General features: G+C 49.3%; 1 protein-coding gene across 1 annotated transcript in view; it reads right to left on the bottom strand.

Moving 5' to 3' along the window:
* The window catches only part of Igf2r (insulin like growth factor 2 receptor), a 106251-nt gene that overhangs the window by 15171 nt on the left and 65195 nt on the right, over positions 1 to 25885 (bottom strand). The window contains exons 23-42 of the mRNA XM_008833873.2: positions 22121 to 22285; positions 21435 to 21578; positions 21168 to 21343; positions 20804 to 20891; positions 19738 to 19953; positions 16891 to 17021; positions 16392 to 16489; positions 13433 to 13569; positions 12360 to 12550; positions 11188 to 11314; positions 10470 to 10589; positions 9946 to 10202; positions 9307 to 9525; positions 7426 to 7575; positions 6197 to 6358; positions 5061 to 5268; positions 4611 to 4757; positions 3476 to 3710; positions 2717 to 2853; positions 810 to 924 (exon numbers count right to left, since the gene is read on the bottom strand). Coding sequence (XP_008832095.1) covers positions 810 to 924; positions 2717 to 2853; positions 3476 to 3710; positions 4611 to 4757; positions 5061 to 5268; positions 6197 to 6358; positions 7426 to 7575; positions 9307 to 9525; positions 9946 to 10202; positions 10470 to 10589; positions 11188 to 11314; positions 12360 to 12550; positions 13433 to 13569; positions 16392 to 16489; positions 16891 to 17021; positions 19738 to 19953; positions 20804 to 20891; positions 21168 to 21343; positions 21435 to 21578; positions 22121 to 22285 — 3223 coding nt within the window. The remainder of the gene's footprint in view (positions 1 to 809; positions 925 to 2716; positions 2854 to 3475; positions 3711 to 4610; positions 4758 to 5060; positions 5269 to 6196; positions 6359 to 7425; positions 7576 to 9306; positions 9526 to 9945; positions 10203 to 10469; positions 10590 to 11187; positions 11315 to 12359; positions 12551 to 13432; positions 13570 to 16391; positions 16490 to 16890; positions 17022 to 19737; positions 19954 to 20803; positions 20892 to 21167; positions 21344 to 21434; positions 21579 to 22120; positions 22286 to 25885) is intronic.

The following is a 25885-nucleotide window of genomic DNA, read 5'->3' as shown; positions in this document are numbered from 1 at the left end:
TCATTTGTTTTCTAAGGTTCTCCCCTTTTGATGTCTTGCTCCCCAAACAGTGGCTCACATGCTCCCCCTGTTGACCAAAGTCCCCCTAGAACGACACAATGCTGCCGGGAACATGCAGATATAATTCAAGAACATCCCAAGAGCAGGCCCATCTGCTTGTGGGTCCCAGACAGAATGACTGAATAGATGGCCTGGTGGTGTAGTCCACACCTCCTTGGTTCTACTGTGACACCTGAAGACAGTGGCCAGCTAAATACTGCTGAGCACAGACAGCTCCAAAGCCTGCATATACATATGTGCACCACATGCATGCCTGGTGCCCGCAGAGGCCAGGAGAGGGTGTCACATCCTCTGGAATTGGAATTACAGACAGTTGTGAGCCACCATGTAAGAGAACCCAAGTCCTCTGCAAGCCCAGTCAGTGCTCTGAACTGCTGAGCCATCTCACCAGCCCCATGGTGTATTTCCTAAGGCAAATGAAGCCAAAGGAGCTCTAGGGGCCTGGTAATAGTGGGAAATCCTACTGTGGGGAGAGACCCAGCACAGGACAGGGCCATCAGCAGGCACTCAGTCTGCGGCCAGCCTTACTATGGTGACAGGCACTCAGTCTGTGGCCAGCCTTACTATGGTGACAGGCCCTCAGTCTGCGGCCAGCCTTACTATGGTGACAGGCCCTCAGTCTGCGGCCAGCCTTACTATGGTGACAGGCCCTCAGTCACACATTCCATGACTCCCAGGTGAAAATAGGAGGAGCCACCACATAGTCATAGTGTGCTCCGAACTGACCCCACTCAGCCCCGAGGTCTCACCTCTTGAACACAGGCCTGCCCACAGTCTTTGCGCAGGCCAATTCTATCACTGAGGATGCAGTCTTATTCCCACCACAGGAATAGCCTTTTGAATACGTAACAATAACTTTGTCATCTGAAACACAAAACAAAGAACTGATGTTATTTCTAGTGCATTATGAAAACCTCACTATCAAAACCTACTTCAAGGGACAATTTAAACATGTGAGTTCCTTCAAGGTCAACACTGCCACAGCTCACTGGAGGCCACTGGCTCATATCACCATCACAGCATCAGCGAGACCAGGTTTACCTTGAGCCCTTCCACCTTCCTTCCTGACTCTTCCAGGACGCTGAACGTCTGAGCTCCAGCAGCTCATCTAAAATACATCACTAAAGTCCACAGGATCCAGGGGTTCCAAGCATACAGGGAAGGTGTCTGCACTCTGCAAGGGCAACACAGGCCCTCAAGTAATGGCAGCTCTAACTGCTCAGGCTTCATACGACTTCAGTGTCATTCTAGGTGCTCTTCTGCCTTGCCCCTCATCTGAGCCTCTTTAAAAAGGAGGCAAGGGCCAAAGCGAGCCAGAGCCAGAGCCCAACTGTTTGTGGCCTTCTGGCCTGAGTCAAGCTCTGCTTTTGAGTATGTCATGCTAAAAGAAAAAGCTAAGTAAGACTTGTAGCTTCCACGACCTATGAGAAAAGACAGCACCCATGCAAAGCAGCAAGTATCCCACGGCAACATGGCAACTGGCCATCGGCTCATGAGGCTGCTGAGACTTTCAGAGGCACTAAGAACAGGCTGGCTCTGCTTCACCCAGTGGGCAGATCAGCTCCGGGTCGGGATCCAGGTCTTCAGGAGCTCCCAGCCACTGGTCTCACATAGGTATACACTCTTCAAGGCAGGAGACACAGTGGAAACATGGTGTGGTTCCAGCTTCCCATGTGTTCCCCGTAGGACAGGCCACGCAATAGGGATGCTAGACTGAGGCAGGCGCTAACTAGGCTCTTCCCCTGCCTCAAAAATCAAAGCTGTTCCAGCCAAATTTGCTTTCAACACCAGGTTTAAGAAAAATTTTGGTGGAATGTTTCTACTATTTAAGCCCCCACCCCTACCCTCTCAAAAAGAGGAATCTGACCACATTCTAGTAGCAGATGCCCTAAAACTATCTGAGCAATGCCTGTTCCTTCCATGCTTCAGCTGTCCTCCCTGTGAACTGGACTGTCCACCGCAGGGAGCAAAGAATTGCCATGATGTAAGCATGGTCCACAGGGCTCATGTGTTGGAAACTTAATTCCCAAAAGGAGGCACCTCTCAGGCCACTTCTGTGTGGTGACTCTTGCCAAGAGAACATGGGCTTAGGCTCACGGTCGAGATGGTTCCCTCAGAATTCCTCTCCATTCCTACATCCATGTCACCTGTACCTCAATTGGTCAACTTAGTGACTCCTACTCTAGTCTGATAAGCAGGGCAAAACACTTTCAAACACCTGATACATTCCAGTCATTCTTAGCTAGAAAATACAACTGTCCTTTAACAAAAGAGGATACTTTTCCTCAACGACTACCTGGAAGGCGAGCTTTCTAGTCTAACTACTAAAAAGCATCATGACTTTTGTTAAGGCAAGGCACCCCTGCTGATCTTTACCAAGTCCCGTGCAACTGAGGCATTCCTAAACAAATGTGTGCAGTGCAGCTAGAGCATATGTGAACACACAGGCAGGACCTGCGTCTCAGATCATACAGAGCAGCATTTATTTTCATGTCCCAGAAGTGGCAGAAATGCCCGATGTCAATGGTCACTGAGAACAGCCTCTGGAAGCTTGCACCCAAGCTGGGGCACTCTCCCCGTCACACAGGGACAGCCTCACTCCCCCAATCCTGATGCAGCACCGGAACAAAGGACAATGAAGACCCCCGAGCATTACCTAGGACGTCCAGCTTCTGTGTATGAACGAGCCCCAAGACTTGGACTTGACCAGATGAGCTCTTCTTACAAACGCTGGCTCTTTCGGAGCAGTCCAGAGGCCCTTTATACACTCTCTGACACAGATTTATGAAGTACCTACACGACACAAAGGGGTGGGGAGAAGGTAAGTTAAGTCTCTGCCCCGAGACACTAGGAGACCACGTGGCCCCCCGCCTTGAAAGGCGGCCGCTGCCATACTGCCCATACTTCAGGCAGTGCAGAAGGAATGGAGGGCGGAGCGGTTCTGCAGGGGGCGCCGGACGAGCAGGCTCACATGGAGCGAGACAGCCTCCTGTCTGTCCCTGACAAAGCAGACATGAGAGAAGGGCACCTGTGGAGGGGCCACAGGCAGCAACCCGAATTTTGACAAGTCCTTCAGTTAACATCCTGGCTCCGTAGTGGGCACTCTGCATGCGGAGCAGCCAGGACAGGTAGCCCCCAGATGCAGCGCCCAAGAGCTGACAACAATCTGAGCAGATCCACACCACCCACAAACCTGAGCAACGGGCAGCAGACAGCCCTTCACCGCTGCTCTGGGCCCCATGGGCTTCCTGCCCAGGATGATTTTAGAGTCATTGACAGAGACTATGGAGTGATATACATGACTGCGTCTCAGGGAACAATCTCAGTTAGAGCCCCAACTACCATGAGTCTGTGATGTTTCCATCTTTGCAAACGGGACAGGCATGGGGACAGCACAAGGAGTATGTACACTCACGAGGTTCCTTCATGGACGAAGTCCCAGGACCCTGTGAGGGAGGAGAGCAGCCGCAAGTCATAGGTTTTGTGCTTCTGAATGAACTTGCACTCCATCTTCTTCGGAGGGCAGACGACTTTTGTTCTCCACTCAAATGTCACGGCACACCCGCGATCTTCACTGAAGAGTTGTGGCCTCCCAACATCCTCATTTTCGTCACAGGTAAATATGATAGCCGACATCCGGTGGCTGTTGGCTGGGGAGCAGCAGCGTGCAATGGTCAGAGACCTGAGGAGGGGTGCGTGCATCTCTGCTCTTCCCACATCCCCTGGCTGTTTCCCAGCATGCTGCCCAAGACTTGGGGGACTGTGCCATGAAAATCTTCAACCCACAGAGACTCAGTTCCCTCAGACCCCACAGAATCAGCAGGATTCCTCCTGGGAAGCATTTAACATCTGACCACATCCTGATGAGAAATTAAAATAAAAGCAAATTACCTGTAACTACCTAAAAACAACAGTGTCATCCAACAGACCATGGGTGATGGCTGCCAACGTCAGCCACAGAGCTATACATCCCCTTTAAATTTGACATCTAACACCTAAATTTAACATGTCCTGCTTTGTCCTCGGTCACTTGGGAGAATTACACAAAAAATGTTTAGGCATTCATGTCACCCTCCTTCAGCAATCTCTAAGAAGCACAGGAACCAGGATGTTAAGTTCACCTCACCATGAAACCCCATGCCTGCTGCCTGACAGAATGTCAGCGGCCGAGCCCGACTTCTGCTGAACATTCACAGGCCACTTGCAGATTACCGACAGGTAACAATCTGGCTAAGGCATGAATTTGCACAAGAGTTGAAAACTGGTATGTGAACACAAGTCCCTCAGTGAGGGGCCTAGCTGGGGACCAAGAGTACACACACTGTGCAGAGGCTTATGTGTATAAGCGGCCCAGTGATCCCATAGAGCAAGTAAATGTTTCTTTGTAGAAAATAGTCCTAAACAAGCAAACAGCAGAACAAAACAACAACAAAAACCAACTTAAAACAGAACAGTCTTAGTTAACCTAGGTATCCACAGACGTCTCCACACAAGCAAAGCCTCCAGAGGATCAGCACCTGCCACCGCAGGCCACAAGAGCTTCCACTCACTTGGTCTGCAGAAGCCCCACTCATGGTCTCGATCGTAATTTGCAGTTTTGCTACACCAGAGCTTCGCCCGTCCCTCCAACACACAGTCATCATAGCTGTTCCCTTCGAAGATGAAGGGGAAGACACAGGGCTCGCCATCATCCGTTTCTGGAAGGAAGAAAGTGTGGATCATATAGACTCAGTACTGTATCACCTATGCTTTACTAAGCGCCATCACCTGAGGACGTCCAACAAGAAGCCACTACAGAAGCTGTCCACCTGCCTAACAGCCAGGATTCACCTGCCAAAAATCAACAATCAACGGACAGAATGCAGTGTTTCCAGGCACAAGTGTCCATGGCCAGGAAGGGTGATGTGACAGGTGGTAGTCAGTGCGCCGAGCTCGGCTACATTCCTCAGACTCTTCCTAAGTCTAATCTCATGTCTATGAGAAATTCAGAATTTACCAACCTGGAGGGCAAGGATCACCATTCACGTAACTCAGAATGACCGCTTCATCCTGGTGCCGGTAATCCAGCTGCATGGACGCCAGCCGCCCAAAGGATGCCCCCTTATTCCCAGAGAGCAGACAGACGCCACCATCCTTGCAGCCTCCTTGGTCCAAGCCAGCTGCTGTGGTGCACACTCCCACACTGTATGTGCGTGAGTCTCTTGTAACCTACACAGACAAACAGCATGTGTGGCACTAGGGTTCCAGGTGAGAAGAGATCCAGTAATGCAGTTCACGTTCCCACACCGTAACAGGCCATGGGCGTCCCTGCTCTCTCCCAGCTTTCTAGGCAACTCCCTCTGGCCATTACAAGAGGTCACACCTCCTTCAGGCTAGGCTAGTTTCCCTCCCCTTACCATTCTCAGTGACAGCCAGCAGCGGCTGCCCAACTGTCCTCTCCAGCTCCATCCTGCCCACTAAGTTCTCAGGCTCCTCCTACCTCCCTAAAGCTAGTATTTCTTCAGCTGGGAAACTGGGCCATCTGAGGACCCAGTCACCCAGCTGAGCAAATGCTATGTGAGCCTTGCTTTTCCTCACCCGCTCTGCCCTTCCCAGGCTCACACCTGCTGGAGGCCTCTGTGCCCCTGCAGAGGGCTCTATCCTAGGACCTCAGGTGCCAGCCCCTGAGAACCACTCAGAACTCACAACTCACCAGCTGCTGTGCACAGGCAGGTACTAGGGTGCCTTGTAATGTGCCTCTGTACCACTGTAACGACTGGCAGTACTTAACAAGTCTGGAGACCTGGCTGCCAGTGACTACACCCTCACTGACAGTCCCTAGCCCACAGGTACACATACACAAGCCGAGAGGTCTGCATAACACCAAGGCATTCGCTGTCTCTGGGTGGCAGGCTTCTGTCTCTTTACCTTTGTGTCTAGGCTGTTTCCAGAAGCAAGTGTCTGTGGTTTTCTGCAACCATGCTAATCTTCTGGCCCTGGGGTACATGGTGCAATGCCTAAGTGCAAACCACCTTGCCTGTCCTCTGTGACACACCATTTCCCTGCTTGCCTCACTGGGTCATCTAATTCTGACAGCCCTAAGTCAGAGCCCGGCCCCTCGGTGTGAAGGTGGTAAGTCTACGGAAGGCAGCCTTGCCTTGAAAGTGCTCTTGGAAAGGCTGGTTAAGTTGAAGCTGTAGAGCAGCTGCTCATCCATCACGGCACAGCCCTGGGTCTTCACTTCATCAGGACAGACAATCGGTGTCTCCCACTCGAACACGAAGTCACAATCACTGGTCCTTACCAGCTTAGGGGTTCCCTGTAGCCAAAGGAGTGCCAGTCTTAAAAACCACAGGGTGTCAGAACAATACTCACACACACTGCCTGCCAAGTGGTGGGGACATGCACCCTGACACAACTGCACCCAGGAGACCAGGGCTGTAGCCAGAGCCGTGCAAATTCACAGTGATTCTAACCCACAGCACTGTTCCTGGAGGAAATCACTAGGCAGGAGCCAACGGTGTCCCCATAGCCGACAAGCACCTGACTGCCCAGGGCAGGTCTGGTGCCCACAAAGAAACTGGGGAGAAGGGAAGGGGAGGGTAAAAAGTCACAAGAGAGAAGTCTGAAAGAGCAACACCCCGATGCTACCAAGGAGGACAGCAAGCAGGTCTGCACTCTGCTGTATCTGGGCACCAGGGACACTTATGAGGGCAAGATGTAATGCAGCCAATGTTCCACAGGCTGCTGATTTTTGAATCACTGTGCGTCTCCCTCCAACAGTCAACAACAAAGAGAACAGGCAGCTGGTCAGGAACTCCACTTGTATTTGCTGATGACAATCTTTCCTGAGTGACGTGGGGAAAGAATTCTACTAAAGGAAGCAACGGTGAGTGGGGAAGGCAATCACTCCACAATCTTCTCCAAGAGCCAATTCTCACAAGGAACAGCAACCACTCCAGGCACGGCTGCCCGAGGAATGACCTGGGCCCACGTCAGCCCGTGCCCAACACCAGTAATTCAGAGTGCAGGACAGCTTCACTTCCTCATGTGGTGGACAGAATAAGGCTACATAACAAACAGTACTTACCCAAAAGTCTGACTTCACAGAAGAAAACCAGAAATGTTATCCCTTAAAGAGTAAGCTTTGACCTTTTTATACAGTAGGAATCAAATCTAAATGTGGTTTCGGTCCTCCAAGTTTCCATGTTTCAGACAGAAAGCACCTGTGCTGTTAAGGCAAGGTGAACTTACACAGGCCTCAATGTTTGTGAGTTGTTTGGAGGCACACTGAGGCAGCTCTTTTGAATGTGGGTACCCTTTAATCTGAATTGCACCTTCTGTCTGCCTGGCCTGGTGCTCAGTTTTAACAGGTGCCACACTCACCATGCTGACACCTCTCCTGCAGTGAAAGGCGATGAGTGAGGTGTAGTTCATATGCCTGTCCGCTAAGCAAGGAGTACTGCTTTCAAAGTTCAAGTAAATTTCATTTGCTACAGGACTGAATATCGGGGGGCCTGTGACACGGCCAATGTCCTAAAACAAAACAAAACAAAACAAAGCAAATAGGGTTTCAGGAAGTTATCTGTTTCAAGTTTACTGGATTAAAAGCTGGAACAGAACTGCAAAGATTGTATGTCAACAGTCTTAAAACAGGCAGCGCCTAACGCAGCTCTGCGGATGTCAGAGCATGCAGAAGCATGGCTGTAGAAATGGGGCACTGCGATTTGCTATTAGCCAAATCCCAGTGCTCTCTACTCATGTTCAACTTTCAGATTTAAGCAAATGAATTTCTCTCTTGGTTCAAAACAAGAATGCCACAGTCCCCAGCTACCCCTCATGGAGGAAGGCAGGAGCCTGAGCAATGGCCCGCCTCCTGTCCCGATAGTGACTTGTGTCCTTGTCCTTGCCCCACACTGCCCTGAGACTAACCACTCAGCTCAGCAGTGCCTGCTGCATGCGTTCTCTGGAGACAAGTCTTGTTAACTAAACTGTATTGCGTAGCATAGCCACTGACACACACTGGCTCTTCAACCAAGATCATTGAGAGAATAACCAAATAAAGGAGAAGGTAAGTCAGGAAATAAGCCTATATGTGTGTGGGCATGCATATATGCCTACATATGTACACAAGTATGTGCACATGTGTGTTAGATCCCCTGGGACTGGAGTTACGGACAGTTGTTAGCTGCCATGTGGGTGCTGGGATTCGAACCCGGGTCTTCTGCAAGAACAGCCAGTATTCTTTACCGCTGAGCCATCTCTCCAGCCCGTAACTCGAAACATTTTTAAAGATTTGAATCCACACTAAAAATCGCTGGTATAAAACCAATGCTTTCGAAGCAGAGTAACTATCGGCATAAGCACTCTTGCCCTTGATTCTAACTCTTGCCAAGGAAAGTGCCTGCATCCCTTAAGTGTTTTATTACACCAGCATTTCAAGCAAAAACACAAACCATGCAATGGTCTTTCTTGCCACTTTGTGTAAACACCTCTCAATCGGGATCAACCCTAAGGCTCCTAATATGACGACGACCAAAAAAGAGTATTGGGGGTGGCACAGGATAGCCCAGCAGCTAAGAGCACTTAACTCTTCTTCCGAAGGACCTAAGTTTGGACCTAGCACTGACATCAGGCGGCTCACACCTGCCTGTAACTCTAGCTCCAAGGGAGCTGATCCGCTGCTCTGGCCTCCAAAAGCACCCACACACGATACACACTCACACAGCAGATAGGCATATACCAAGTTGTTTTTGTTTTGTTTTGAAAAAGTTATCTGGAGAGGGGCCAGGAGGGCTGAAAAGACAGTACAGCAGTTAAGAGCATAGCACAGGCTGGCCCTGCACAGGACCCAGGTTCAGTTCCCAGCACCCACGTGTTGGCTAACCACCGTCTCTTAACTCCAGTTCCAGGGCATCCAATGCCCTCTTCTGACTTCCCACGGCACTGAACAACATGGGTGCGCTTACATACATACAGGCAATACATGCATACACATAAAATAAAAATAAATAAAAAGTAAATCTTTAAAATGAAAATAAAGAAAAGCATATCTGAAGAAACGGTCCCCATTTTCCTGATCAGCACCACTGGCCGGTAGCTCCACACATTAGCCCATCAGCCTTCCTTTATTTGTGTGAGGCCCACAGAGGAACAGCACACACTCCACTCATTCTACTTGAGCAACTCCTCTGGAAGCACGAAGCACTGTGTGCAGGCTACCATTGGAGTCGTGTGAAGATCCTCCACCCCACCTTGCACACTTACTATAGGCGGCCCATTGACAGGAACTTTGCACACTGCGGCACCAGCAGGGCAGGGCACTCCATGCATGGGATTCAGAGGCTGACAGATATTGATGTAGAAATCAGGGTTGGTATCGGAGGGACCATCCTCACTTTCATCATATGCTTCGTAACCACCGGTGCGGTGAACGAGGGGGGACAAGTCAATGACAGAGCTTCCGTTCCTCACGGTGCATTCCGTCTGTTAAATAGTAAAGACCAGATAGGAGTCTGCGAAAAATGCTCTCCGATGACCATTGCAGGTATCATTCACAAGAACTCAAAAGCTAAAGCTTCGTGGCATGGTGGAGCATGTCTATAGTCCTAGTACTCAAGAGGGTAAGGCAGGAGGACTGCTCTGAGTTCAAGGATATCCTGGGCTACATAGTTCCAGACCAGTCTTGGCTACACAGTGAATTCTAGGGTCAGCCTCAGACACAGTGTGAGACTCTGTCTGAACCTCTGTCTTCTGTCTACCCAACAAGAGAAGAAAGTTTTTTAAATGCCTAAGATTAATGAAAGTCTCAAACTTTGCCACCTAGCTCTGGACCAGTTGGCAGTGAACTGCTGAGGACCAGTGAACTACAAAAGCCAGTGCAGGCCCTCTCCAACCTCCACTCACCGCTTGCTCACAGGCCAGGGGAGTGTGCCAGGAGAAGAAGAGTGTGCACGTCTGCTTGTCCAGGGAGATGAGCATGGGTCTGTTGGTGGGCCCGGCCTCGGGCCGGCACACGAAGCTGATGACACTCTTGTACCTCAGGCCGGATTTGGAGGGACACGGGGATCCATTCTCATATACCAGCTGCAAGACCTGATCCACATAGCTCAGCCTCTTGCTGGCCTTGCCCACACTGATCCTGGTCTGGCCAAAGCAGGCCCCTATACGACATGGGGGGAGGAGGAAAGCACTGTTGGGGGTCAATGGCAACTTCCTAAGAACTTTCTGCAGATCCACAGTTAGAACTTGTGTCACTGCACATCCCAGTCCCATCTGTACTCATCCCACAGCCCCGTATCTCCTGACAGCAGCAAGAGGCAACAGTGTGGGTCTTGGTCCCTTCATGTCTGCTTTTGGCAGGTGGAGAGCAGACTGAGGCAGCTATAGGGATGGCTGACAAACAAGACAGGGGAGGCTGCGGCACTCACCCACACCAGGGCCGCAGTTCTCGTTCTCCCCACAGACGCTCATGTAGACCAGGCCCTTCTCACTGTAAGCAGCTGTGACACCAGTTTTGCCACTTAAGGAACTCAAGTCGAACAGGTGGCCTGCAAGGTAGATGGGAGGAAGGACACGATGGCTCACACGTGACTCAGAAGGAGCGTCAGTAGCCAGCTCACTTTGATTATACCAACACCAGGACTTGACTCCTGTTACCACTCACACCCTCACTAACCAACAGCAACCTAAAACATTCCAACCAAGTAGTGTCTATCAGGTGACCGATGAGTCCCCAAATTCATGAGGGCTTCTCTGTGCCACAGAAGCACTGGATTCCTGCGGGCCCAATGGCATCTCTCCAAGTGCCAAGAGCTGCCACCCACACTCTTCCGGGCACCAGGCCCACAGGGAGGAGAGCAAGACTTCTGGTGTCAAGTTGGCTTTGAAAGGGGGGGCAGCTCTGCCGAGCCCAGAGCTGGTGGTTCAGAGTATCAGTGAAGAAGCACACCACACCCACAAGTTGGAGACCAGCTTCCAGAGGAGGAGGGGCGAGGGGCAGCTCCTCCTTCACAGCACGAGCACACAAGGCTCCAGAGAAAAGGGCCAGCATACCCAAACACCACTCCAGAGAAAAGGGCCAGCATACCCAAACACTACTCACAGGTCCCCTAGAAGCTCCCTGTACAGGGCTGCGCATGCCCTCACCTGTGCTGGGGTTGGTGACCTGGCAATCATCGTGCACACTGCTCTTCACAGGACAGGCAGCGGATGTGGGCCAGGAGAAGGTGTATTCACAGTCTTGCACGGCACTGACAAACAGAGGCCTGGAGTTCTACAACAAGCAGATCCCTACATTAGATGAGCTGATGTACGAAGTGATTCCCACCCTCGCCCACAAAAGCTGCTGGGCAAAGCAGTGAATCCTGGGTGTCCCTACGGGGTGAGCACAGGTCAGGAAAAGCCAAAGGCCAAAGTGCCCTGAGGGCCTAACGTAGCAATCTTCAAAACTCCCTGAGTGCGCAAGGCAGCTAAAGGAGCCAGAAGGTTCCTAAGCACAGGCCTGGGGAGCCCAAGCAAACGAACTCCAATGAGCAAATCACTAAGTTTTAACAAGCAAACCAGCACTGTTATGGTCAAGACAAAAGGACCACTGGGAGAACTGGTTAATACCGCCCTATGCTTATTGTTGGCCTCAGGCATTTCTTGTCACCTTGGCCTTGGGACAGCTTAGCACCCTTGTCCTGTGTAGGTCCCCTACCCCAACTCTACAGTCTAGCTACTCCTCTGGGCCTGAGGTACAGAACTCCCTCCCACCACCCTGCTTTTGCCTCTGTGCATGAGGCAGCTGTTGGCCCGGCTTCTAGAGCTCCCCTTTATCCCTGTTCCTCACTCCCTTTACCTGTACACCTGCAAGAGCAAGCTGGACCATGTAAACAAAAAAGGCTGTTTGGGCTGAACCCGGCTCCCCAGTGCTTATGTACCCCATCACGCACAGCAGCAAAGGGAGTTCCAAGCACGCCATCCACACCTGCTGCATGCACATACCAGGCAGCCAGACAAGGATGAAACTCAGGGAAGACCACTCAACACAAGTGACACTGGCCCTCTGGCCTCCTCTCTATATGTTGCCAACAAACAGGACACATGGTCAAGCGTTAAGTAACCTGGTCTTTAGGGAATCCAGGCTAAAAGCCGACTAAGCCCGTACCTACAAGTGCTGGCCTAGGCACCTGAAGCAGCCAGAGCTCACCAGATTACAGACTGTCACCACCCAGTGTGTGCTGCACACTGAGTGCTTCAACTGGAGTCCCAAGGAAACCAGGAGGTCGGTGTCACTGGCTCATGGCCCTGCATCATTCTGGAAGCCATTAACTCACCACTTGACCCTCACTGCATGTGAAGCGGATGGTGGTCGACCTTTTCCGAATCTTGTCTGGACACAAATCACCATCCACATACTTCAGGACAGTCACACCACCTGTCCATTGAGGACCATCCCTCACCTTGCCAAGGTTCACGGGCTTAGAGCCATCCAGCAGACACACAGCCGCCTCCGGAGGGCAAGGCTCTACGATACACAAGACACAATGCAAAGTCTCCTAAGGCGACTGCAGTGCAGAGCACAGCTTTACCTGCAACCTACTCAGAGGCACCCATCGCCATCCCCACTCCAAGACACCTGTGGCTTTCCCCACCAGGTGACACTGATGTCACGTCATGTTTCTGTTTGTTCAAACACATTACCATGGATAGGCTGGGGCAAGTGTGAGGTGTTGTTCGGTAGGGTATCCATGACCCAAGCCCCTCCCCATCATTGCTAATCGCCACAGATGATGAGGCCAAAGCTTCAACTTAAAGCTTCGGACCACTGCTAGGGTTACATTCTCACTCTTCAGCCAAGTGGCCAAGATCTATGGTGACTTTCTAGTTCCAAAACATTTATGCCATCTGCACTTAGGGACGGACCAGCCCTGCACCAGTGCAGGAATACAGTGATGGGCACAATCCAGCAAGAGGAAGTGGGCAAAGGCCTTGGATCGTGCTGAGGACGCAGTTAGAAAAGCACCCTCCACCCTGAGGTGTGCCATCCCACTGTGGGTGAGACTGTACTCCATTTCCAAAGATGGAACTGGATTCCAACAGGAATGTGGCTATGGTTCCCACACTGCCAAGAGGGCTGGGGAAGCTCTGCCTACATGGTACTAGGCTCCCCTAGGCGGGCCAACCCCAGGGTCTCCATGTCCAACCCTGCTCTCTTTATACCCACTTCCTCATGATCAGAAAGGTTATTGTGTTTCCAACAGAGCCCTCAGCATCAAGAGCCTGGGCTACATGGGGATCATTCACCAACACGCTTGGCGCCTCCCTCCCAACAAGGCCACTCCGGCTCTGCCTTCCCAGAAGGCTCATCCAGGGCCACCACAACCCACAGGAGTGGAACATGGCTCACCAGTGCCAGCCTGTGGAGACAGAGACTTGCACACATTGATAAGGTAGTGCTCGGGGGCCCCTGTCCCTGTCACAGCCTCCCAGTTATCACTGTACCTCGACAATGGGGAGAGGTCGATGGAGTTGCCAACTCCATCCCTGCAAGGAAGAGAAAGTGGTGGTCAGTCAGTTCTGGTGACACACTTAGCACTCTACGCAGAAAGGCTCAAGCATCAGTCTGTCTCTTAGGACTCGTGAGTCACCCCGACTGAGAGACAGACCTTTCTTATTTCCCAAGACCTCTCTCTATACCCAGGCTGAGTAAACAACAGCATATCTGAGCTCCAGCAACTCCAAGACTTATTTCAACAAAATGAAGGATTATCCAAAAAGCTAACTCTGGAAAAGGCTGTTCACACGCAGGCCAAGGAGAAGTGGAGCTGAGTGGCTGACAGAAATCACCGGCTGACACTTGGAACACAGGTACCCACAGCCACTGCCCCTCCAAGCCACCTCCTATCTAGACTTGAGGCCACCAAAGGCTGAGGAAATAAACAAGGTATTGTTCATGTGGACATTCTGCCTGGATGATGGCCCCTCACTACACAGCCAGACACAGGGAGTTATAGCAAATCAGCGAGTCGGACAGGACACGCTGGCTGCCTCAGTGCACTAGATTCAGGTCCACCTAAGGGCAGACATTTCTTAAGGGGCTCTCTGAATTCAAAGGAAAATGAAAAGTGCCCAGTCATCCAGAAAGCACTCGGTCAGCTAGGAGAGCTGACTAACAAATAAAAACGGCCACTCTTGTGATGCATACACAAGTTATTAATGAAAGAAAGATACCACTTACAATTTTTTTATGCACATCTCATCATTAGATGGCAAAAAAAAAGCAAAAGCTAAATGGGGGGGTATGAAGTTTAGGATCAGCTGAGGTTTTGGACAGGCTAGCCAGGGAAAGTTTTTCATCTTTCGTTCTTTTGGGCAGGTATGCTCACACATTTGAGTGCATGCACATGTGGAAGCCACAGGTGATAATCTTCCTCAACAGCCTTCCACATGACTGTGAGGCAGAATCTCTGCCTCTTGCTGAACCTGGGGCTCAATGTGGCTAGTCCAGTTAGCCAGCTTGCTTGGCTCCAGCTGCATCTCCCAAGCACTGGGAGTACTGGTGGGCAGCCATGCCCACTTGACATTTAAAAAGTGCCGGGGATTCAAATTCAGGTCCACATGCTTTACCCACTGAGCTATCTCCTCAATTCCCAAAGAAGGCTTTCTTGAGGAGACCTCTGACTAGGCTTAAAACATAGGATCTAGTCTCCTGCCTCAGCCTCCCTCAAAGTTAGTTATAGATGTGCACTGTGATGTCCAGAGAGCCCAACAACCGTTTACCCAGAATTACACTGTATTAGGTATTTTAGGAATTGCAGAGATGATTTCATGTACAGAACGGGTGGATGGCAATGCACAGAGACAGCCATACTTCAGATGTGGGACTTGTGTACCATGAATACCACAAAGGGTCCTGGAACCAACCTCCCCACCCCGAACACCAAGGGGTAACTGCACATTTCTCATGTTTGAGTCAACAGCTAGTGCTGGCGGCTTACAAAAGACGCATAAGCACCACCCAGAGTTATCAAAGTCCCCAGGACGCTGAGATATATGAAGAGCAGAGTAAAGCTCAGTTACAGAGGGTCACTTTACAGACTTTTGTTTTATATGAATTTACACTGCTATGTATATGAACCTCTATTGTAACCAATCATGAAATTTTCCTCTGACTTATTTCTACAGAAATATTTGTAGGAAAAGCTTTATGTACAAAGAAAATCAAACTTTGACTAGAAAAACTAAAGCCAGCCTCAAATGACAGTAAGGAAACACTTCCAAGCACCAGGGTGTCAGCTCAGAAGAGAGGTTCACAGCTGTCAGAACAAGAAAAGATCCAATTTGGTTACATGAAAATATTTATGCCAGAAAAGGTAGCATTACTAAAATAATGATCTATAGTTACTACACAAAAGTTATTAATGTCTTCATTTACATATGCTGTAAAGCAAATTATTCCACCTACATAAAAACAGATGTCGCTCAGGGCAGGCTGAAGGGAAACAGAAAACAACGGCTTTTCCTGGAAAGCATGTGGGAGCCCCGCAGCTCTTCTCAGGGCGGCTCTCCTCAGATCAGAACTGCCAGCATGTCATGTCCTTTCAAGATGCGGAACAGGACAGGACCCAACATGTTCCTAAGCCTATGGAAATCCACCCCTAAGGGGGCATATCTCCAGCTTATCTTGGTAGCCTGCCGGGGTCACAGGGACAGAGATAAAAGGACCGGGAGGGCAGCAGGATGTACTCACTGCATGCTCCCTTGTCTGTCGTGCATCAGTGGGTCCATCACCTTGTGGATGCTATGACGGCTGGGAAAGGGCCACTGTCAACTCTGGCTGTTCCCAACAAAAGCAGGAGAGTAGATACTGGGCAATGATGGCCCACTCTAGTCCCACACCCCTGGGAACCAAGTTTCAATGTTCTGCTTCCGTTTCCAACCCTTCCCATATGCATCTGTGGTGATCTAGAGCTACCCTACCCCAGCTCCTCATTTAATGTGAACATAAGAACATGAACTGGAGGCTGGAGAGATGGCTCAGAGGTTAAGAACACTGGATGTTCTTGCAGAAGACCCCAGTTCGAATCCCAGCACCCACGTGGCAGTTAACAACTGTCTGTAACTCCAGAGGGACTGACAGCCTCTTCTGTCCTCTGGGGGCACTGCATGATAGGGGTGTACTTACATACATACATACTCAATGCACATAAAATAAAAATAATGAATAAAATATTTTAAAAACAACAACAACAACAACAACAACAAAAAAAAAACAGATGAACTGACTAATCCAGACATTAGCTACTGAAGCAAAATCTTACCAAGTTAAGACTGACCCCAAAAAGCCAACACACACTTGAACTTACTGGAAGGAGCACTCAGTCACGTTGAAAGGTGGGCAGGCATACTGTGTTCGCCACTCAAACAAGTAGGAGCAATCCGAAGTCTCCCTCAGAAACACTGGCTACAAAGGTTAGGGAGAACACATATCAACACAGGAGCACACACCTGAGTTCTAGGGATGAAAAGAGCAAAGGGCGGCCTGTACACAGCGAGGCTTTCACACTTCTTTTTTAAAAGCCAGGTGTCGGGGCTGGAGAGATGGCTCAGTGGTTAAGAGCACTAAATGCTCTTGCAGAGGCCCCGGGTTCGAGTCCCAGCACCCACATGGCAGCTATGAACGGTCTAACCCCAGTTCCAGGGGAATACGAAGCCTTCTTCTGACTTCTGCAGCATTCCATGACACGGGTGCACTCACATACATGCAGGCAATACACTGGTACACATAAAATAAAAATAGAGAAGAGACTCAGAATGAAAGAACAGCAGCCCAGGGGGAGGGCAGGAGACTCCCTGCTGGCTCACCTTCTGCGTGCTCCGGTCGCAGTAGAAGAAGATGGCGGTAGAGCGCTGATACACCTGGTGGCAAGTGTCTCCCCCAGTGTAGTTCATTTTCAATAGTCCGTTTTCATAAGTCAGCTTCTGAGTAAAAAGACCTGTTCGGGGAGAAAAACACCCAGTAAGATCTGCTACAACAGCTCTTGGGCCGCAGCACCTACCCTAGGACCTGTCAGAGCACACGACTCTAGACAGTCAGTCAAAGCACTGCCGGCCTGTGGCGCTGCACCAACCCCAGGTCACACATCATGCAGGAAGATCTAGGACAAGTGCTCTCTCTTCATCACCACTGCAGCCATTTGAGCCCATTTAAAAAAGTTCGGAAACTGGCCCAGCACCATGACACACACCTTTAATCCCAGCACTCGGGAGGCAGAGGCAGGTAGACCTCTGTGGGTTCCAGGCCTGCCAGTGCTACACAGAGAGACCCTGTCTAAAGAAAAAAAAATTCTTAAACTGATTCAGACCTGGTCTGCATGCTGAGATAACTTGAATAACCAATGGTCTTGCCAGTTGTTGAGTATGAAGGGAGTTTATTTAGTGAGACAGAGTCTCACTATGCGTATAGGCTGGCCTTGAACTCCAGGTTCTGCAGCCTCAACTCCCTGAATGTTGGAATTACAAGTGTGCACCACCCATGTCCAACTACCCACCAGGTTTTTTGTTTGATTTTTGGTTGAGACAGGATCTCCCCGTAGCCCCAGCTGTCCCCAAACTCCCTATGTAGACCAAGCTGGCCTAAATCACATACAGACCTGCCTGCCTCTGCCTCCCTCCTGAGTGCAAGGATGAAAGGCATGCACCACCATGCCCACACACCCTGCAGTTTCACAGCTGAACTTTATACTGAGCCATGTCCCCTTTGATTCAGGCCTAGAAAATGGTTCAGTGTGTCCCAAAGCTGGAGGTCAGAAACACCCTGTGGCAGCCACATCAGGAGCCACCTAGAGCTCTGCTGAGTCTGCCCACTTATCTGAATCCTACCTCAGAAATGCCTCACTTCATCGCCTTCTTCCTCCTCTTTGCAGATACGTTCCAGAGCCTAGGCAAGCTTTCCTGACCGCCCCAAACCAACCCCCCAACACACACACACACACACACACACACACACACACACACACACACTTGCTGTGCAGCTGCTGTCTGCCATGTGGCTGCTTGCTCAATCTCCATAGCTGACCATGCTACCCTGACTTGGAAGAAATGGCTATCCTTCTAACTTTTTTTTTTCGGTCTTTTTGAGACAGGGTCTCCCTGTAGCCCCATCTGTCCTGGAACTCACTATGTAGACCAGGCTGGCCTTGAACTCACAGAGATCTGCCTGCCTCTGCCTCCCAAGTGCTGGGACTACAGGCGTGCACCACCACGCCCGGCTTATCCTTCTAACTTTTAACCATGATGACCTGTCCTTACCAACACTGACGTAATGGTAAGTGTGGTATTCCTTCCTCAACTAGTTCATGGTGTGCAAATGTTATACATGTCACTCAGATATTTTTTTAATATTTTATTATTTATGAGTGTATTGCCTGCATGTACGTGAGTGCACCCGTGTTGTGCAATGCCGCAGAGGTCAGAAGAGGGCTTCGGATTCCCCTGGAACTGGAGTTAAGGACAGTTTGTAGCCACCATGTGGGTGCTGGGAATCGAACCCTGGTCCTCTGCAAGAGCAGTCAGTGCTCTTAACCGCTGAGCCATCTCTCCAAGCCCCCAGATATATACTTTTAAATGTAATGTTATATAAGCTTATCATGTACTGTGTACAAGCTACGGTGAAAAGTGCCTTTAATTCATAACATTAACCCTTTTAGCCGGGCATGGCGGCACAGTCCCAGCACTCAGGAGGCAGATGGATCTCTATGAGTTCAAGGCCAGCCTGGTCTACATAGTGAGTTCCAGGACAGCTGGGGCTACAGGGAAACCCTGTCTCAAAAAGACAAAAAAAAAAAAAAAAACAATCCAAATTAACCCTTTTACACAGCCTTCTGCCTGTGTTTGCAGTTGTTAGTACAACTCATCAAAGAAAATTACCTAACACAAAAATCATATATATGGCGATAACTGCCCTCTCTTGTAGTGTGCACAAGATCCATACAAGATTATATTTTTATTACTATTTAAACAAGAGATTAAATTTAGTTTGCACAGTGAGCAGGAGTTCACGAGCGCTCTTTTACAGCGCTGGACTTTGCTGTCATCATTTAAAACAGTTTGTATGCTTCCTATCTGTGTATCCAATATGTTCTTGAATGATGTTCATGTGGATACTGTTTATTAGAAGAAGGAAAAAAAGAAGGACCGGCTCTCTCTTCTCCAGCACACTTCTACGCTAGATTCCCAGTTTGCCTTGACCTGTTGTTTTCTTTGAAATGCTAACAAAACCGTCCTCAGGCTTACTTAGGTATCTTGGCAGGTAAGGCAACGTGTCACCAAACTTGACAACCTGAGTTCAATCCCCAGAACACACATGGTAGGAGAAAACACCCTCCTGAAAGTCATCCTTTCACCCCACTCACTGGCTTGCAGTGCCACAGACCTCCCTCCCAAAGTAAACATATCTTTAAAATTTTTTCTGAAATGCCCTCAAGCTTCAAAACAGAAAGAAAAGAAACAACCAAAAAACCCTGCATCTAACCCCATTCTTCAGCATGCGTTCTGGCTAAGGAGCTGATGTGAGTCAAGCAACACTAAAATGTTGCTTCTCCGGAACTCAGGAGGGTGCACGCCTCCTGTGTTAGAGAAACGTGGTCTGCGATATTATATCTTGACATTTTAACCCTGGGCTTTCACAGCTAGAGGGGAAAACAGTGGTACCTGCCACTTTTTGAAATCCCTGTGAGCCTTGCTTTTCCTGACACGATGAAACCACCTTGGACGTGTCACGTACAGGACAGACAGCTGAGGACAGCTTCCCGCAGACCCGAAAGTAGTACTTGTACTCGCCCGCACTCACGATGGTGTCATTGAGGGCCAGAGGCTTCAGGTCATACAAGCTGCCGTGCCTCGGGTCTTTCACCTGGCAGTTGTCTCCTTTAAGAACACAGGAAGCCAGGACCAATGTCATCACACAAGCACTCACTCTGCCAAGCAAAAGAATTTTACTTTTTTTTTTTTGGTACTGGGAACTGAACCTAGGGCCTAGCATAACTTACACAAGCACCTCCCACCCCCGACTGAGCTACATCTCCAGTTCTTTACTGTTTGAGACCAGGTCTTAAGTTACCCAAGCTGGTCTTAGATTCTCACTCATAGCTCAGGGAGTTCAGGCCTTGAATTTATGATCCTCCTGCTTCAGTCTCCTGAGTAGCTGATACAGGTCTGTGCCACCAGACCTGGCAAATTTTACAACTTTTAGGCAGATAACTACTACTATCTTAAAGTGGGCATCCAAAGCTACTAAATTATTATATGTGATACAAATGGCTGTCAGCATATGAGGGAAGCCTAGGTAAATTACCAGGTTCTAATAAGCCAAACCCGACTGCTTTACTGATTTCAAGTGTGAAAAGATAAAAAGTCAGTCTAGATACAAGAGAAAAAAGACTGATAAAAATAAACAAGTGGCAGCTGGGCATGGTGGTGCACACCTTTAATCCCAGCACTTGGGAGGCAGAGGTAGGTGGATCTTTGTGAGCTCAAGGCCAACCTGGTCTATATAGTGAGTTCCAGGACAGCTGGGGCTACAGAGAGACCCCGTCTCAAAAAGACAACAAAATAAACAAACAAGTGGCTTGCTAGGTGGGAAATGACCGACTCACTAGAGTCTCCTGAGCCCACCAAGTGCCACTATTGTCACAGGCTTCCTATCTGAGATGTGATTCCTTCAGAGCATCACTACTCTGCATATTTAAAGACTCTGGAGAAGGGTCCCAGGGCTCACCTTCTTCTCTGAGCACAGGACAGGCCTCCACTGTTCTCCAGACAAACACATACTCACAGTCGTCCTGTCGCTGGTACATGGGTGACCCCTGCAAGAAAGGCCAACAGCTTACTTGGTTTTTCTACTTAGTCAACAAAAACAAATAGAAGCCACAATTAAAACCCAATCATTAACTTTCTTAAGCTAAACATATAGTATATATGAACCAACTAGGCCCAGGGCACAGAGTATATCCTAGTCAAACCCTAACGATGTCCCCAAATCCATGAAAACACAGACAACCTTTAAACAACAGCTAACTGTGAGGCTATAAAGAACAGAACCAACCACGGACAAAGCCCTCCTGGCTGACGTGCACACGTACCGATGTCTGAGCACACTCAAACAGTATCCTGGTGGAGAAGCGCTGGTTTCTGCACTTGTCACCATTGACATACAGAATGCTGAGGGATCCATTCTCTGCATATTGAGGACTGATCTGCACCACACCCAGGTTCCAACTGTTGTCCTCTGACACTAAGCAGGATCCCACCGCGCTGCCTGAGAGATCGTTACAGAATGGTGAGGGAGGTTGACACCTTGACGCAAAACCTACTCCACCAACACAAACAGAATGCAGGCTCCAGCTCACCATAGCAGCCAGGAATGTAAGGCAGGGGGTTGCAGACACTCAGGTAGAAAGTCCGTCTCTTCCCATCCACTGAGGTGTCCACGGCAGTCCATGGCTTCCTGACCGTGCTCAATGCACTCAAGTCATACTCATTTCCGGCAGGATCTGAAACACAAAGCAGCACACTGGGACGCTTGCTCTCTGGTTTGTCCTGGCACCACTCTTCCCACCACGTAAGACTGCGAGGACGCAGACACAAACAAGTCCACAGGAGGCTTGGTCTGCAGAAATGCACCCCTTGGCCCTTCCAAACTGTCCCTGCAGAAGAAGCCATCGCAGGGTAGCCCAGAGACCAGGGGGCCAGGGGACACGGCCCAGTTCAGGGGGACAGCCAAAGGAGTCCTGAGATTGCCTTTTCTCTCTTAAGAAACTCTGACATACATGAGTATTGGGTTTCAATTCTCCTTTGAGTTTTCTTCACAGTTCATAAATAGCATCTAACCCTAAACCATAACTTGACCCTTTATGTCAGGAGTCTCTTCAAGAGAAATATTACACCACTAAGTACCATTCAAAAACATAGGCAACAAATGCCATAATGCCTGCAAAGCAAAGAGGCCACATTTAAACATGGAGACGTACAGACAGACGTGTATATACATACATACCCTCACACGCTTGCCCACCTACTAACTCCTAGGCCTCACCAGTTACTTGGCAATCCACTAGAGAAGGAACACAGGCCAGAGCAGTTTCAAACTCAAAGAAAGTGTTCCGGATGCCTCGAGCAGAGTCAATGTCCTGATGCAGGAATTTGGCGGTTCCTGGGTAAATGTCATCATTGCAAATGAACCGGATGATGAATGCCGTGCCTGTGGTAAAAGAAAGCCACTGTTTACAAGCCAGCTCGGACACAGGACAGCAAGAAGGTGGCAACAGGCCTGACGGCCAGCTTGGGAATCTCACAGCAGGGTGGCAGGTCTGTGGAGGGGCCTGATCTGAGCAGAGTCCAGAAATAGTGACTGTGGCGTGGCAGGTGCTGGGGGGCCTACTCTTGGCATTCTCATTGTCAGAAAGCATCCTGACCCCTAACAATTGCCAATCAGAAGACAGAGTAGAACTTTTGTTCCATTTTTCAACACGTACTCTACTCCACTATCGGCCAGGCTGAAAGCAGCAGAGGTGAGCCACGCCCTCCACAGCGCTGCAGAGGACCTGCCAGTACAGACGGGTGGGTGGACAGCAGGTCTCTGTTCTGCAAAACACACACACCAGCAAGACCAGCAGGCAGAGAGCAGGGGAGAGCGTACCAGCGCTAAGCACTATGGACTGCTGGCTCTACCCTAGGCATGATGTGGAGCCACAGGAGTGCTCAAGCTAGGAACTGACTCATCCAACGTTTAAAAAATACCACTGCCACCCTGACTGCAGACTTCTGTGACAGCAACACGTGCTATAGCTGCACAGGGCTCAGCAGTCCAGAGTCTTCATGCACTGAATTCCCAAGTGAGCCACTGAGGTCAGGTAACATGGCATCCCACTTTACATAGATAAAAGGTTAAGAACAAGCCCAAGGAGACACAGGTAAGTACACTGAGCCCGCACAGGGCTGGCCCAAGCCTGGATTCTCACAGTTCTCAGTAGCGCTCCCCAGTACCAATAGAACCGTATGAACAAGATTTTCCAAAAACCAGAGTCTGAGGACACCACAGAAAAATGACTAACCAGTCTTAAACTTAAAGTGTTCTGTAGGCCAGATGTGGTGGCACACACCTTTAGTCCCAGCACTTGGGAGGCAGAGGCAGAGGGACCTCTGTGAGTTCAAGGCCAGCCTGGTCTACATAGTGAGTTCCAGGCCAGCTAGGGCTACAGGGAGACTGCGTGTCAAAAAAAGACCCCCCCAAAAAATTTAATTAAAAATAGTGTTCTGTAGCTAGAGTGCAAAGAACTGTGGGAAGTGAACCCACTGCTTTGGGGTACGAGGGACAAACAATGAGGAGATTCCCACATAAACACCAAACTCCCCGACTCTTGAGTGACTTCCCTCCCAGAAACTCCATCCTGGGCTCTGCAATCAGTCTTATGAGAAGGCTGCAAGAGCCCAGCTTGACAGGCGTCCTGCTCTCGGGGAATTGTGTGCTCACACAGCCTTTCAAAACGCCCACAAGGAGGACACAAAGCTGGCCTGATCACCTTCAAGGCAGCAAACATCCCTGCATTTCAGTTAGTTCTCCTGAAAGGATCCTGCCCAGCTCCAGTCATTGGTCCACACTATCTCCACCTCATCATTCAGAGGAAGTGCACTTCTTTCTCTGGTGGAACTCTTCCAGGCCAGGCTCTCTGAGGCCTGTGCTCAGTAGCCTCAAGGTTTATTCAAGAGTTTCAATTCTACTTCTGTCACACACTAGACATATTTACATAGATTAAAATGTGCAGTGATCAGAGTAACCAGAGCGCCCCACCACCTCGCCCACAAATTGCTTCTTTGTGTTAGGAACATTCAAAACTCCTCTCTCCTAGCTACTTGGAAATATGCAGTTAGTCCTGAACTTTAGACAGCCTTCTGTACTGTACAGAACATCACTCCTAACAAGCATACATCTATACCCATTAATCAACCTCTCAGCCCCTCCCCATCTAAGTCTTTCCAGACCCTGGTAATGACCTCTCTACTTCAAGATCAACTACTTATGACAGCTTCCACATACAAATGAGAACACATTTCTTGTGTCTGACTTTTTTCACTCATGTGATTTCTAATTCCATGCAAATTGATTCAAATGAGAAAATTTCATTCATTTTTAATAATATACCATTCTGTCACCATTCACCTGTTGAGAAACACTTAGGCTGATTCAGTATGTAGGCTGTTGTGAACAGTGCTATCATAAACACAAGTAGATACTTGATATGCTGATTTCAATTCCTTTGGATACACACACAGACACACACAGACACACACACACACACACGCTATACACCATAATGGGAATGCTAGATGGTACGTGTGGTAGTACTATTTCTAGCTGGGCATGGCGGCACACACGTTTAATCTCAGCACTTGGGAGGCAGACAGATCTCTGTGAGATGAGATCAAGGCCAGGATGGTCGACATAGGGAAGCCAGCTGAAGCCGTAGGGAGAACATTTCTTTTAAAAAAAAAAAAAAGTCCTCTTTCTAGATTGCTTCCTTAGGCATCTAGACTTTTTTTCTTGGTGTTTCATCTGGAGTTTTGCTTTTTTGTTTGGTTTTTGGTGTGAGTGCATGTGTGTGCACGCACAACCCTGGCATGGCACACATGTGGATGGTGGAAGTCAACTCTGTGAAGTCAATCCTCATAGCTAGGTTTCATTATCAGACAGCAAGCACTTTTCCTGGTAAGCCATCTTGCAAGCCCAAGGGCAAGTTTGGATTTTCCAGAACAAGGTCTTCTCACAGGTACTGCAGGCTGACTTCAACCCTACAACCCTCCTGCCTCTACCTTCCGATGTTGGGATTGTAATCACTAATGGTGCCGGTTTCTAGGTCTCTAGGAACTTCGTACCAGTTTCCGACAGTTGAGCTAATTCACACCCTCCTTTGCTGCATTCTCTCGAGCACTTCCCTTCTGTCTGAGCAGCAACCCTCAGCAGCACATGAGGATGCCACTGTGCTTTTGAGTTGCATTTCCCAATGATTAGTGCTACTGGGAAATTATTTCCCCCATGTCCTCACTAGCCATTTTATCCACTTTTTGTTGGCTTTTTGAGACAGGTCTCCCTGTACCTGGGATTCACTATATAACCAGGGCTGACCTTGATCTCAGAGATCCCTCTGTCTCTGGGTTGTTGGCATTTAAAGGCGTGTTATCAGACATTTCTGCAGTTTTCCAATCCATGACCATCACACCCAGCTCATTTTGTCCTCTTTTAAGAAATACCACTTCTTAATCAAGTTTTTTTGCTGTTAACTTATGATGCAAGGAATTTGTAGAATTCTGCCTTTGTTGCCCGTTTCAGCGGTCACCCTAAAAAACCTCTGTACTGTTTTCCTCTGGTTCCAGTCTTCAGCCCACGTGTTTACCTGCCCTCCCCACGCTGTTCCAGGCTGCGCACTGTCACACTTCCAGTGGTTCGGGAGGGTTCAAAGCTGCTTTGGTTTTCCAGGGTCTTTTGCAATACCATACACACTAAGGGCTTCTTTCCTCGCTTTCTGAGAAGAAGCCATTGGAAATCTGAAGAACTATACTGAGTTTGGTCACTGTGAGTCAAATGGCCATTTCTAGTGTGACCTCAATCCATGGACACTTGGTGTCTTCTCACGGTTGTTGGCTTCAACCCTCTCCCTCCAAGTTCCACAACTCTGGTTGTAGAGGTCGTGCATTCCCATGGTTTTCTTCTTTTCTCTTTCTGCTTATTATGAGCTGAACTACTTCCTGATTTCCTTTGTCCCTTTCTTCCAGGCTGAACGTGTCCTTGCAGAGAAAAGGGTAA

The sequence above is a fragment of the Nannospalax galili genome, unplaced genomic scaffold, assembly GCF_000622305.1.
Source record: "Nannospalax galili isolate Female #2095 unplaced genomic scaffold, S.galili_v1.0 scaffold497, whole genome shotgun sequence".
Classification (NCBI taxonomy): domain Eukaryota; kingdom Metazoa; phylum Chordata; class Mammalia; order Rodentia; family Spalacidae; genus Nannospalax; species Nannospalax galili.
The sequence above is the reverse complement of the archived record's forward strand: the minus strand, read 5'-3'. Positions and strand labels throughout refer to the sequence as shown.